This window comes from Bubalus bubalis, chromosome 4 (assembly GCF_019923935.1).
Source record: "Bubalus bubalis isolate 160015118507 breed Murrah chromosome 4, NDDB_SH_1, whole genome shotgun sequence".
In the NCBI taxonomy this organism is placed as follows: Eukaryota; Metazoa; Chordata; class Mammalia; order Artiodactyla; family Bovidae; genus Bubalus; species Bubalus bubalis.
Genome location: NC_059160.1, coordinates 89,972,025 through 89,986,626, shown reverse-complemented (window position 1 = coordinate 89,986,626; position 14,602 = coordinate 89,972,025). Strand labels below are relative to the sequence as shown.

General features: G+C 41.2%; 1 protein-coding gene across 5 annotated transcripts in view; it reads right to left on the bottom strand.

Moving 5' to 3' along the window:
- Positions 1-2,531: 2,531 nt before the first annotated feature.
- SPATS2 (spermatogenesis associated serine rich 2) overlaps positions 2,532-14,602 on the bottom strand; it is a 159,302-nt gene continuing 147,231 nt past the window's right edge. For all 5 annotated transcript variants that reach the window (XM_025284091.2, XM_025284092.2, XM_025284088.2 and 2 more), the window contains 5 exons: positions 12,538-12,596; positions 9,271-9,380; positions 6,257-6,359; positions 4,856-5,070; positions 2,532-3,792 (listed from right to left, as the gene is read on the bottom strand). In XM_025284091.2, the coding sequence (XP_025139876.1) occupies positions 3,481-3,792; positions 4,856-5,070; positions 6,257-6,359; positions 9,271-9,380; positions 12,538-12,596 (799 nt within the window). In that variant the 3' untranslated portion in view covers positions 2,532-3,480. The remainder of the gene's footprint in view (positions 3,793-4,855; positions 5,071-6,256; positions 6,360-9,270; positions 9,381-12,537; positions 12,597-14,602) is intronic.

The following is a 14,602-nucleotide window of genomic DNA, read 5'->3' as shown; positions in this document are numbered from 1 at the left end:
TGGGATACTATGCAACCATAAAAAGACCAGGTATATTTATGTATACTAATGTTAAGAGGCCTAAGCAGTGTACATTCTTCTGATATATGTATATCAATATAGCAAATCTCTGAAGGGAGACAAAAACTTAACAGTGGTTGCCTCTGGAGAGGGAATACATAGTCTAGAGTGGGATGGAAGCTTATTTTCATCATATATCCATTTGAACTGCTTAGGTTTATTTTTTTCAAAAAACTATTCACATATATTGATTGTTCTTAAAGCCAAACAGAAACTAGTTATAAAAAGCAAGGACAAATTAAAAAAAGAAAGCAAGTTGTTTAGGAATATGCATAATATGATTTACATTTATGTAAAAGACAGAAAATATATATTTGCATGTTTGGATTTATAAAGTTTGTGGTAAGTTATATAAGAAACTTATCAGTAATTTCTTCTGGGGAGTGGGACAAGGTAGCCAAGAATTTTTTTTACTTTCACATCATGTATCCTTTCGTACCTTGAAAAAAATGAGCCTGTATTAGGTTTTTTTAAAGTGAATTAAAAGAAAACTGCTGTAAATAAGGGGCCCATTAAATATTTGATGTACCTAAAGAAGCCATGTTAATTCAAATTTTCTCTCTCAAGTGGCACGTAATTGACAAAGCTAAACCTGAAGTTTCAATCCTATCTCGTAGTCTGGGAAAGGACACGAGATTGATCTGTAGGACAAAACAGAAAGGGAAGGAAACATGATGATTAGGTAGAATGTTTCTGCACACACAGCAGGAACTGCCCAGGGTACAGAGCCTCCCTTCTCTTGGAAGGAAGAGCTGTCATGGGTAGCAAAGGATGAGCTGCACAGTTCAAACTTAAGAAAAACCTAACTTGTCTTCACTGAAGAAAGTCAAACTGGCAAATTTAGGAGCAGAATATTTACAACTGCTACTGCTGCTGCTAAGTCGCTTCAGTCGTGTCCGACTCTTAGCGACCCCATGGACTGCGGTCCACCAGGCTCCTCCGTCCATGGGATTTTCCAGGCACGAGTGCTGGAGTGGGGTGCCATTGCCTTCTCCAAATATTTACAACATGAGATCCTAAATTAATTATGGTATAGACATGTTATCTAAAAAAAGAATGGTGGAATGCATATAGTAGGCTCCTTTAATAAAAAACAAAACCAAAAATTAAAAGCCTATGTATGTATGTGTATATGTACACATATGCTTTGAAAAAGAGTTGTAAGGATATATGCCAAATTATTAACAGTCATTACCCCCGAGGAAGAGAATGGGAACATGGAAAACTTTTTTTTCTTTTACATTTCTGCATTATTTGATATTTTATTTTATTAAAAGATTTTTTTTTTAAATGTGGACAATTTTTAAAGTCTGTATTAAATCTGTTACAATATTGCTTTTGTTTTATGTTTCGGTTTTTTGGCCATGAGACCAGGGATCAAACCCGCACCCCCTGCACTGGAAGGTGAAGTCTCGACCACCAGACACCAGGGAAGTCCCTGTTTGATATTTTAAATGCCACTTTTATAATTAAAAACAATGTGTAAAAAAAAAAAAAAAGCTTCATAATTTTCAAACTTTTTGTGGTCCTAGAAAAAAATCTTCAAATGTTTTTCTATAAGGAGATTTTAATTTCAACTTCAAGGCAGTTTTGACAAACATGTGGCTGCCCATCTGTTTAGGTGGTTAAATACATTTTTGCCTGGATACAGGGATAGACCTCATAATCCTTCAAGGCCACTTCAATCTCTGGATTTCCTATAAAGTGTAGGTGACCAATTAATCAAAGAAGCAGGACTTTTTTCCTAAATAACAGCAGGCGGATGGTATTGTTGGATAAATTCCCCCAAACGAGGTAGCCAGCCCCTTAGAAAATGGCTTCCCAGTATTCCTTGACTACTGTTTTCTTTCCTGAAAGACACACACACACTCTTTCTCACTCAGTCTGTGCAACCAACCTGAACCCTGGCAGTTCAGCTTCAGCCAAAGGGCCAGGGGAAGCCCTGAGGCAGCTAGGTTCTGCACCACTGCCACTTACAGCCTGGGCAGCAGACTTGGGAGAACAAACCCTGAGAAGAAAAAGCTCTGCTGTTATTAAATCATAGAGGCTGGGGCGGCTATGGGGCGGGAGTCTGACACCAGCAGTACCTGGCACATGCAGGAACCCAATTACGTAGTGACGTCCGCTATTCCTGTGAAGGGACAGGGTGGAGGACAGGGGTATAGACAGAGCCTCTGGCTGCCTGGTGGAGCTACTGGCAGTTGATTTTTCAGAGCTGGTAGGTTCTCCTTTGGAAAGTTACCCTTCCGTCTCCTACAGACCTCTTCCCAAGAGAAACAGCTGCATCTGCTCACCCTGACTTTTGTATTTAACTTGGTTCTGAAGCTAAAGCAGTGGACAAATGACTGAGGAACTGGATACCCTCACTGAAGCCCCAAACAAGCTGTCCGAGTGACTTCTATCCCATGAGGCCCAGAGAAAAACAGTAATGAAATGAAGTCGCTTCCTGCGGTGAAACAAACGTGGGAACATTTATGCAATTGTTTTTATTTATTCAACTCTAAAGATTGACTGCAGCAATTTTTGGATGGTTGACACCTTAGATTAACACTAATTATATTGCTATAAATTTGGTTCAGGGTCAGAATGGGAATCAGGAAAGAGGGAGAACAATAGCAACAAAAATCTTCAAACACTGAAATGAAGAAATACTTTTTTCCCTTGAATTAATGCTACTTTCCCATAGACTTCCCTAGACTGGTTTGCAGCCTAAGATCATAGAAAACAAGGCTTGGGCATATGGAAGAAACCACAGGTTAAGCCATGGTGCCAAGCGAGAGACTAAAACTGCGATCTGAGTGTCAGTCTCAGGCACAGCTTAGGAGCACAGGCAGATTCTCAAATGTGTCCCAGGGTTCTTCCATTTTCACCTATTCAATCCCCCCTTTTCTGGCCAATTCAGGGCTGTACACAACCCCCTTGCTGCCTCTCCTGTTCACACTGTTGTGTACAGGGAACCCAACAGGCACGTGCGGCTCCTGCTGCGACAGAAAGGTAGCAAGACCAGCCGTGATCCATCTCCTCCTGAACGCCTGGACAGTTGGGCTGGCTGAGGAAGGCTTCTTCAGGCCTCTGGAAGGCCTGGAGCCCCGGGAAGAACACTGCTTACCCTTGGGAAACCTGGCAACAGTTGCCTGTGATTTCTGGTGGAAATGACCAATCAGAATCAATCCATCTCACTGGGAAAGGTCAAGGGAAAGAAGAAAAAAAAAACAAAAACAGCTTCCCTTCCAAAAATGGTAAAGAGGAAACGAGGAGAGAAGAAACCAAAATATTTAGAATGGCAAAATATTTAGAATGGCATAAAAAGTGATATGCGTAAACTTCTTTTTGTTATTAAATCTAACTATAAGTTTCCTAAAGTCCAGTTACCAAGTTGAATTGTGTGGGAAAGAAGAGAGAGACCGGATGGAATCTTCCTCAGGAGTTCACAACGTCAGGCTGAGAGGTCCTAGGTTTGCGCTGGGGGAGCCCCTTCCTGAATGAGGGCTTGGGTGGGCCGGGCTCCATGCTGGCTCCAGTCCCATTGGTCCCTGCAGAGTGAGCCTGGCCCCGTTCACTAGTGTTTCCTGGTGCCTGGGATGGAGCACTCTGGTACCTGGAACCAGATGAATACCACGAGCTATTTCTGTAACGACCCATGCTGTCATGTCGCCCTTGGTTCGTGGGGTCACTGGACTTTGGGCCTTGTGGCCTGTAGCCTTGTCCTCCTCGTCTGTTTCCCGGCAATGCCTAAGGATAAAAGAATACAATGTTCAGAGCACAGTGGTATAAGGGCACCCCAGGTGTGCCAGTTCCGTGCACAGGAATATTCTGAAAGCCTAGCAGTGGTATCCCATGCTTGGGACTCGGTTCTCTCCATACTCACAGAATTTGGTCAGCCGATCCAACCTAGACCTAATGAGAACTCATAAATCTTTCGCTATCTCCCCTCTGCCTTTCACCTCAGGGTCCTCTCCACTGAAGAGCTTTTCTTTAGCTGGGCTGAGGAAGAAAGAGCATTCTCTGGGGCTATTATAAGCCCTCAACTGGGCAAGTGTCTTATCACATGTCTGAATTTTGTAGATCATAAGCCATTTGTAAAGATAATGAACAGTTGAATAATAAAATACGCCTCACTATGCTCTACTTTGCTATATATCATGAACCACAGATTAAATCACGCTGCTGTGACATTTAACACATTCACAGTACAACCCGGAGAGCTCATGGCACACGATTTTATTTTTGTCCTCCAATTCCAATGTAATACCAGTCTGAAGAATTACTTACTTCAGGCTAATTCACAGCACTGCCTTGGATGGCTCTTATGGTATCTCCTTCAAATCAAGGAAAAGCAACTATGGATTCTGCTTCAACTTTCTAGTGTCTGCTCCCTGCCCTACCTGGTTCATGCTCTCTCTCTCTCCCGGGTATGCTCTCCCTGTGCTTCCGGGGAGCTGCTGCTTCAGACGCATTCTGGCGAACCTGCCACTGTGGTGCTTTCCACCTCCAGATGGGTGCACGACTCCCAGTGTGACCAATTACCAGGCAAGACTACTGCCTACGACAGCGAGGATCACTGCCAACATCAGAAAGTCAGTAGTCCTGGCAACGGGAAATCTAAACTGGCTGGTGAACTGGAACATACACACCAAACCCTTTCTCTGGAACTAACTGAGGCTGGAGGGATTCAAGATAGGTGTGGAAGGGGCATAAAGAGAAGTGGGTCATGTACTGAGCTGTCAGCGTTTAAACTGTGACAACCTGGTTTAAAAGCTTTTCTGCCTAACACGCTCAGTGGAAGCTAGGTTACCTCTCGGTGAGGCTGGTAGGATCGGCCACCGGAGTTTGCTGTGGTTGCAGGCGTCTCCCCCGGTGCCGAGTTCTTCTTGTTAGCGCTTGTAAGGCTGGGAGCAGAGGCGCAGGTGGAAGCAGCAGCAGCAGAGGCGTCGCACGGGTTACTCAAAGACACAGATGCAACCAAGCTACATCGAGACCGGGTCGAATAGCTGTTCTTTGGATGGGACACTGAGACAGCAACATGAGAAAGATGTGGTCACGTGATAGAAGAGCATGACTGGTAATTTCTCCCTGTTTCTCCATTTCACAATGAGCAATTTAGGATAAAGAACTGTCTGAGTATTTGTAAAGCTAAGCTTTTAAGGAGGTAACAGGAAGGAAAACCTCCCTTCTGCCCTCTTCCTCCATGCCTTCCAAATCCCCACGGCTTTGTAACAATCCGTCAGAGTGGCCCATCCCCCCACCAACTAACGATTTCTTGGCGTTCCTACCACCTCAACGCCTGGCTTTGGCTCCAGTGGCTGACTAAGCCTAGGAACAATAGTATGGGCCATATGTTCAGTTTCCTATGCAAGGAACATTTCTAAAGTACCAACTTCGCAAAGAAAGAAAAAGTTAAATGAAAAGCTAAATTCTTTTTTAAACATTTGAATCATGCAAGATGAGTTACGTACGAACACAACTAGTCTTCACAACAAATATCTATCTTCCTTCCTAAGGTTCTTTCTGCAAATGTAACTCCAAATTCAAAATATCAATCTAGTTGAAAAATATTAACATTTTCAAATTTTGTCAGAATTCAATGGTTTAAAAGTAGTCCCTAGATTTTTTTTCCTTGGTTTTAAGCCTGGGCTAATGTTGAGTTCACAATCACTGCCCTAAGTCCAACATTTATTTCAGTTTTACGTCGAGAGGGTCTCTGGGTCTGACTGATGCATCACTTACAAGCGCTCATCTTAGAGGCATCTCTGTTCCCGCCTCCTCAGCTCCCCCCACCCCCGCCCCGCCCCGTTATGTGCCAGGCAAAGCAGGTAGTGTTACCTCCATTTTGGAGAGGAGTAAACTGAGGGCAGCATATAGAGTATAGACACGGGGATTCAAACCTGGTCTGACTCTAGTGCACATGCTCTTTACACTGCAGCCAAACACCTCTCAGCTCAGCAGAAAATGATGAAAAAACAACCACAAATTCAGGGAGCTGGGAAATGCCCATCCTCAGAGCTCAAAGCATCTGTGTTCACTGACTTGTTAAGTGTCTCTGAGTCCCTTTTCATAAAAGCAAGCAAGCAAGCAAACCAAAACCCAAGAGGGAGCAAGAGTCAGGGAAGAAGCCAATTGGCACTTCAGTCTCCAGTTAGGAGAGGGTGGTCTTCTCCTCACCGTCTCCGGCACCCTCAATCTCTCACCATCTCACCTTGTCCAAATGAATCAATGTTCTTCTTCAGGGTCTCTACATCACAGGTGAATCGGGCCACTCGTCCCAGATCCTCATCATATTTACGTTCACTAACAAAGTGCTGGGGAAAAGACAAAGACAAACCTCCAGATGAGACAAACAATGTACGGATTTCTAGCTTGCTATGCAATGCAGGAGAGCTGGCTTCAATTCCTGGGTCAGGAAGACCCCCTGGAAAAGGAAATGGCAACCCACTCCAGTATTCCTGCCTGGAGAATGCCATGGACAGAGGAGCCTGGCAGGCTACAGTCCACAGGGTCACAAGAGTCAGACACGACTTAGCGACTAAACCAACTATAAACAGATAAACAGGATTACTTTCAACTGATTTCTTTTTGTGCTTCAAATTTCACTAAGTGGCCATATATTAACAATGCTGGGTGGCTGACAAAATCCAGCCATTTTCTTTAAGAGTCTAAAGATAAGTCCATTTGGGAGCTTTATGAAATGCTGTATGATGGTCATTAGGTGTAAATCAAGAGAAACCGAAGGAAGGAGAAGGAACTCACAATGGAGGGTCATCTTTCTCTCCACTGTTGGCTACTCTTCACACTGCTCCATTATATACACAGGCAGAGGCAGCAAAAATGTCCATAGTTACAACAATGATTCCATTTAAATAAATGGTTTGATGTTCTTTAATAGAAACTTCCTTAGGAAACCCACTGCACCTCTTTATACAAAGTAGGATTTGTTAGTCCTTGAAATAGGAACAATTTCTTGAGTTGGAAAATCATTCATGTGAAAAGTCAGCTTTGCAAATCAGAAGAGTTTGTGCTGCAAGTAATTTAATCCTTTTAAGCAGACTGAGCCGAGAAGTAACCAACCTCTTGGGTCAAAAACTAACTATACTATAAAAATAGTGGGACTAGAAAAATGTCAGGAATAAAATGCTTCTGCGGTCTATTTCAATAAACAATTTCTAAGGTAGCCTGGAATCATTTTTTCAGATGAAAAAGAGAATAAGAAAGAAAAGTTAAGGCTTAGATATAATTTAGAAGAACTGAACTCCTCAGAGCAGTCCTCTGTCTGGGGGTGTCCTAATTCCCCTTTGGATTTTCAAGGGGTAGAATCAAATGCATCACAATCCTTGGGATGCACCTAGAAGCAATAAATGGGAGAGAAGGAGTAACAATTAGCTTTGGGCCTTGAAGTCCTAAAGCTTCAGGGTATATTGTGGCTCAGGAAAGCTCATGAATCTCTGTAACAAAGCCTTCAGACATGTAATATCAGTCTGAGATTAATTCTGAAGCAAATTCTAGGGTTTGCTGAGCCAAAGACATAACAGGAATGACGGAAATAAAATGATCTGGAAATAAGACATTTAAATTGCACAGCACCCACTTCAGTACACTGAAAACGTGGAGAAACAGATCCTTAGTCAGCCTGCAGAAATATTTCTAGCAGCTCTTCAACCACGTGGGAAGGGGAACAGATGAAGCCTATGAGAGCCAGAATTCTTATCTAATTCCAAAGGGGTTTCCGGCTTCTCCCAGATAGTTGAATGAGAATGACTGGCATCAATACGAGGAAGACTCTCTATAAAATTTAGCAAAATAGCCTTAGTTAATCAGAAAATGGTACTTTAAAACTTACATTGCTGGCTTCACTATTTCTCCCCAGTATAGTCTAAGGGGAAGGAGCAAGGGGATAACACAATATAGGTTTGCATGAAAGACCAGGTCAGGATGGTAACTGGGATGCCTGTAAGGTCTCAGATGACCTTCTGTCTGTGCTTTTATTTCCCAAAGGCTGTTATAAAATCTCCCCAGCAAGTTTTCCTCTTAAATATGGCAGTAAATTTCACACTTCAGAAAGAGCAGAGTTAGGTCTTGGGAGTAGAGAAAGCCAACTCCCCTGGTTCATACAGCTCACAGTTGAGAAACAATTAATTAGAATGCTGGTGTCTACAACTACCCATGATTAACCCAGCCTCTCTCGGGTTCCCATCTTAGTCTCAGAAATACTGTTCTTTACATAAGATTTTAAAATGTCTGAGTATTGAATTCAAGTAATCTTTATAGACAGATTACAATATAACCAATATCTCAAACTGCTCATTTTTCTCTTATAAAATCAGAATTGACCAACCAACTATTTAAATGTCTACTGAATACCTACTAGGTGTCAAGGCACTATGCCAGGGCCCTGGAGACACAGTAGTGCCTATCGAGTGAGGAAGACAGGTTACTCAACTACACATACAATTATAAGCGTGCTAGGAAGGCACAAACAGGGGATGTGGCAGGAAAGCCAGAAAGGCTGAGGAGATCAGGAATGAGATGTGAGCTGGAATGGTGCAGGTAGGTGGTTGGGGGGCAGTGGGGGAGAAAGGAGGGAAAAGAATGTTCTGGGCAGATGGGAAAGCATGTGCAACAACCCTGACAGGAGGGAACAGGTATGCCTGTGGAAAGGAGAGCTAGCACAGCCGAAGCACTGGGACCAAGGGGGACAAAGTGCAAAGGATGGCAGTAGGGCCAGACCATATGGAGCCCTACAGGCCGTTAAGGATTAGAGACTATTCTGAAAGCAATGGGAAGTCTGAAGCAGGGTCTGTAGTGTGAGGAACAGATATGAACAGGTGAGGATGGCAAGGTGGTGGCCAAGTGGAGAACTGGAATTAGTTAAGAGGCTACTACAGAAGTCAAAGCAAGAGATCACAGTAGCTTGATCATGATGGTAGTGGTGGAGACAAAGAGAAAAGGTCAGATCGGAGATTGTGCAGAAGGTCAAATGGACAGGGTCTGCTGATAGATTTAATTGTGGGAAAAGGAGAAACTTCCTAAGGTTTCCACTTTGGACACTGGGCGGATGACAGTACCATTTACAGAGCAAGAGAACTTTGAAAAGGGCCAGGTTTGGGAAGAAGGGGTCATGAGTTCAATATATTAGATATCGCCATGAATTATGGAGATTTGCTACTTTAGTCCCCGAGGGTAAGAAGAAAGGCAGAAAAGAGAAGGAAGTTTTACCTTGATATCAGCTCTGAGCTCGACCAACTGCTCTTCTGACATCCGAACAGCCACATCAGTCATTTTCTTTAGAAGTTCGGCTTTCTTTTGACGGCTAAGCAAAATTTCCACTGTAGAGGGAAAGGGATCATGACTCTTATGGTCTGCTAAATAGGACAAAGAAGGACTGGAAATACAGGCCTTGCAGTGTGTACTTGCACAGCCAAAGGCTTTGCTGCCCACCCACCCAGAAAGTGAAAATACCAAAGGTCCAGTTTCCACCTTCTTGAGGAACTCTGAAGGCAGTTTATATGGTAAACACTTTTTATGACTCATAAAGACTCATAAATCATTTGTCATTTTTCTTTCTCCTCTTCCCAGTTAAAAAAAATTTATTCAGAAGCATGTACACTGGGGCTTTCCTGGTGGTCCAGTGGTTAAGACTCTGCACTCGCAATGCAGAGGGCATGGGTATGGTCCCTGGTCAGGGACTAGATCCCACAAGCTTCAACTAAGAGTTTACACACTGCAACTACAGATCCTGCATGCTGCAACTAAGACCTGGTGCAGCCAAATAAATAAATCAAAACTTCCACTTGACTCTGTGTTCCCCTCCCCGGAAGAAACCACTGACAACAATTTTTCATGTATATTTCCTAATATACTCTCTGCCTATATGGAATACCACAATACTCAAGTTCCCTAATGATGCATATTTAGATTGTTCACAGCCTTTTTTAGTAGAATAACTTTTTAAACTTTTTAATTAGAAAAAATTTTTTTCGGCCACACTGTGGATCTTAGTTACCTGACCAGGGATGGAACCTGAGCCCCCTGCAGTGGAAGCTTGAAGTCTTAACCACTGGACCGCCAGGGAAGTCTGTTTTACTTCTTTTAAAAAAGCATCATCTTTGGTTTGCTCCGAGGTGCATCAATCAGGTATGGCCACGAAGGATAATAGACAATAAAAAGTCTCTCAGAGTAAAGAGGCAGGGACTACAGAGGACAAACACCCTGTAAGGCTGGCTGGGGAGAAGGATAGCGAAGCCTGGGTCCCTCATATCATTTTGGAGATGCCCTACAGCCCTGGACTGCTTACCTCTGGACCTTTCATTTCATGAGAGAAAAAGAACCTCACATTTATTTACGCCATTCCGTGGCATGCAGTTAAACTCAATTCCTAACTGTTATGCACAGAATCCTGTAACCTACTGAGAAATTAGCCAAATTTATGTTAGAAAAAAAAGAATTTTTGAAGAGCTACATCCGGTGTTACAGAGAGCTGGAATGTCTTTAGCAGGTTTTCTCAGTCTGATTTGCCACAAATATGGATGGGCTGCTCATACCCCTGTCAGGTTAAGCAATAGGGCATATTTTTGCAATAAATTAAGAACATGCATACGAAAGTTTCTCAACACAAAGGCCCAACAAATACAAACGATTCATTGGTCTGGCTCCCAAGATAAAATCTATTAGTCATTTGTATCAAATTCACTTTCTCTCAGCTTCAGCATTCTAGGATTCTAAGATAAAATTACAAATATCAAGATGGAGAAATGTGTCAAGTACAGATTTCTACACATAGCATATAATTCAGAGAGCCTAAGTATATGATCTTGAACAAGTCACATTTTTCCAAGGAACTAGTGTTTTCATTTATGAAATGAAAAAAATTAAAAAGTCAGAAAACCTAAATCTCCCATAAGGTTGATGCTAAGATCAGATATGAATGAGTGTGTAAAACCCTAAACTGTGAAGTACTATGAATATATAATTAATAAAACTATAATACATAAAAAAGAAAAAAGAAACTTGATATTATTGGTAAAAGAGTAATTATATTAGTGTCATTGAGAACTAGGATTTTTAGTATGGGAGCAAGGAGATACTGATATAAAATTGATGAATTTCAGCAAAACTCTGTAGCTCTTAATTTGATACTAAAAGATTGGCTATGAATTGATAATTGGTTAAGGCTGGGTGCTGGGGGGGTGGTGATTATATCAGCCTCTCTATTTGAAATATGTTAAAGTTTTTCTATAAAAGATGTATTTTAAAAAGCACCTTCTTCTCAACTGTTGACAGTAAGGACTATGTCTTTTTTCCTCTCTGAAACTTCACCTTCAAAAAGAGAATACATCGGTACAAGAATGGACCGAAACTGTCACTAGAAATTTCAGGATATACCACTCAATTTAAGTGATATCTCACCTCTGAAAAACAATGGATAGCACCTCTGCTATGTATCCAACACTTTGTTGCTGCTGCTGCTGCTGCTAAGTCACTTCAGTCGTGTCTGACTCTGTGCGACCCCATAGACAGCAGCCCACCAGGCTCCCCCGTCCCTGGGATTCTCCAGGCAAGAACACTGGAGTGGGTTAAAATGGATCAAAACTGAACTCAATTCAGTGCTTCAAAGCTGCCTCCTCTGGTCCAAGACCACAGACACAAATGATTTAACTGTGAGTCATCTCAACCTATATCTATTCTCAACAGTTTGAGAGCAGGTTAAAAGAAACAACCTTCCTAATTACAAATCTGGCATTCAATGCACAAAGGTAAAAACTGCTGGAAAGCCCTAAATCAATGCCATTGTACAAAGTGCAGTTGACATTCTCTTCTTTTCATATAGCTGTCTATCTTTAACCTAATCCTTAACGGAAATGACCAAAACAGCTATCTGGGTTCTTCTGTACAAAATCCCACAAATTATTCGACTTAGACTGTTCTTCCAGAATCTATTTTAGTAATCTCTCAAAGAGTCCTAGTCATGGGTATCCTGAACCCTCAATTAATTGACTTTTTCCCTAGCCAAGGATAACAGACACTGAGTGAAGTTTCAACAAACTGAGAAAACAAAGTTCTGCAAGAGGTAATGACAGGGATACATTGTAAGCAACCTGGTAAAGTCTCTGATTATGCCAAAGGCTTTTTCCCAAGTAGGAAAAAACCCAAAGGAATTATTCAGTCACTGAAGGAAAAAACAAAATAAAACCCAGGCACCTGCAAGATAACCGATTTTCCTTAGCTGGTGCTGAGGTGGCAGACACCATGATGTAGACATTGAAATCTATATTCAAAATATTAAAATTTGGAAATATTGATAAACGGGCTATTATAAAGTTGTTTAACCTGAAAGCATTCCTCTGCCAGCACAGTACAATTACTCAAGACTGTTTAACTAAATATACAAACTCTTAGTGTGGCATTTACATTGAGCTTTTGTTATGGGGATTGAGAGGCAGGTACTTATTAACTGTTAATAGTTTTAATAAAGATCAATCTTACTTGCTTCAGCTTTCACTTTGTCCATTTCAGCAAGCAATGCCACTTCCCGATCCATTAAACTAGGAAGGGATGACAAAGGGAAAGAATGTTGGATCAGAAATTCAAACAGAAAAATGGCACAGTGTTAACAGTGGAGAAAGACTTATGCGTTTGTTCCCTAAAAGCATACTACAAAATAAGCACTGTATACACCACATGAAAATCTTATCTCACCCTCAGCAAAGACTATTTTAAAGATTTCAATACAGGAATCGAATTCCCTTTTATTTCTACTGATAACATATTACAGTAAATCAGTAGCTAGACATTTAAGAGTTGAGAACCAGTAGATGGCAGTAGCAAACTACAAAACACTTTTTGGTAAATTGTGCTAAAGCACAAGTCCTCATGAAAATTACATATTTCTACATATGTACATATATTTTATTTTATATTCTGGTCTATAAAACTGGTCAGTTTTGCTTCTAATGAATTTTTACCAAGCAATACCCCTGCTAGGGCCCAATGCATTTAACCACAATTAGGATTTATAGATCTTCAATATTTTAGCGCAGTTGCTTATCAAGTCCACTAGCACTTTAGTCTTTAGAATGCAGAGCAGTCAAAAGACACATATACTGGTGCTAGTTTTGGATAAACGTTTAATAATAATCCAGAAAAGATGGAATCAAAGGTTTCTGGAAGGCTTTTTTATCGAAAAAGAACATTAAACAGGCAATTAGAATTTTCTCCACTATAAATGTAAATGGTTTGTAAGCATGGGAAAGCTTTTCCATGTCCTTATAAGAGAGCCCACCATCTTCAATGAACATGAGATAATACGTTGCCCTAGTATTAAACCTCTGGATACAAATAATTTTCCTTACCACATCAGTTTTGCTTAGTAGTGGCAAAAAAAAAAAAAAAAAAAAAAAAACCCTAAAGCTTTACTATCTGTACAAACATAAAATGTTCCAACTCTCTTCATAGTTGAAATTCATTCTAATTTCTCCTTTTGAACTTGTGTATAACTACAGGGTTAATAAAAGTTCTCTTGTTTCTGGTTGTAAAACTAATCACACACATATGCATATATATACACACACATATATATACACATACACACACACACACAGGAAAAAAAAAACTCAACTCAGTTTAGCTCTATATGTTGTTATGTTAGCACAAAGTAGTTAATATGGAGACTACAGAGTGAGATATTCAAAAAAGTATAAGGCAGGGACATTTTCTCAAGGAGTAAAATCCTTTATAGTGAAGTGATAAAGAACAGGTTTGATAATCATTATGCATGATGTTAATACACAGATTTGTAACAAATTTGGTCGGCATATTAATTCCAAAGTGCCAGACTAGAGAGAAGATACAACTATTGTGGGGTAGCAACACTTTTGCTAAGAAAGCATTTCCCAAACCTTGGCAAACATTTTGCTCCAAGAACTCTAGCAGCATTTGGAACACCTAAAAGGCAAAACAAAAGCACATCTGAGACAGGAGCTGCCAGGCCTCGAGTTCAGTATTATCACCTCTCCTCTGCTGCTGAATCACCTTAAGATGCAGACACTGTCCATCAGATGACAAATTTAACTGACGAAGCTTGTAAAATATTTATTAAAAGAGCTTAGCAAACAAGTAAGCTTTCTGCAGCTTACAATCTTTATTATGAGACAGCAGAGTGCCACAGGACACTCTCAGCAAGGAAAACAGTACCATCACCATTAGACTTTTTAGTGTCACTATGAGCTAGCACATCAGGACTGCACTTCTATTTCCTGTAAGAATGGTTAGCATCCCTTTACACAAGCTTTGTTTCTTGAATCACTCATTGGTGATCATAAGAAATCCACAGTGCACTGTGTGGGGAATCATATGACGGCGTGAGTGCTCAGTCGTGTCTTGATTCTTAGCAACCCTATGGACTGTAGCCTGCCAGGCTCCTCTGTCCAGGGGAGTTTACAGGCAAGAAGACGGCAGTGGGTTGTCATTTCCTCTGCCAGGGGTCATATGACCATTCCAGTAAAAAAATAAGCTTATCTTTCCATGCCAAAAAACACTGAAAAGCAATAAG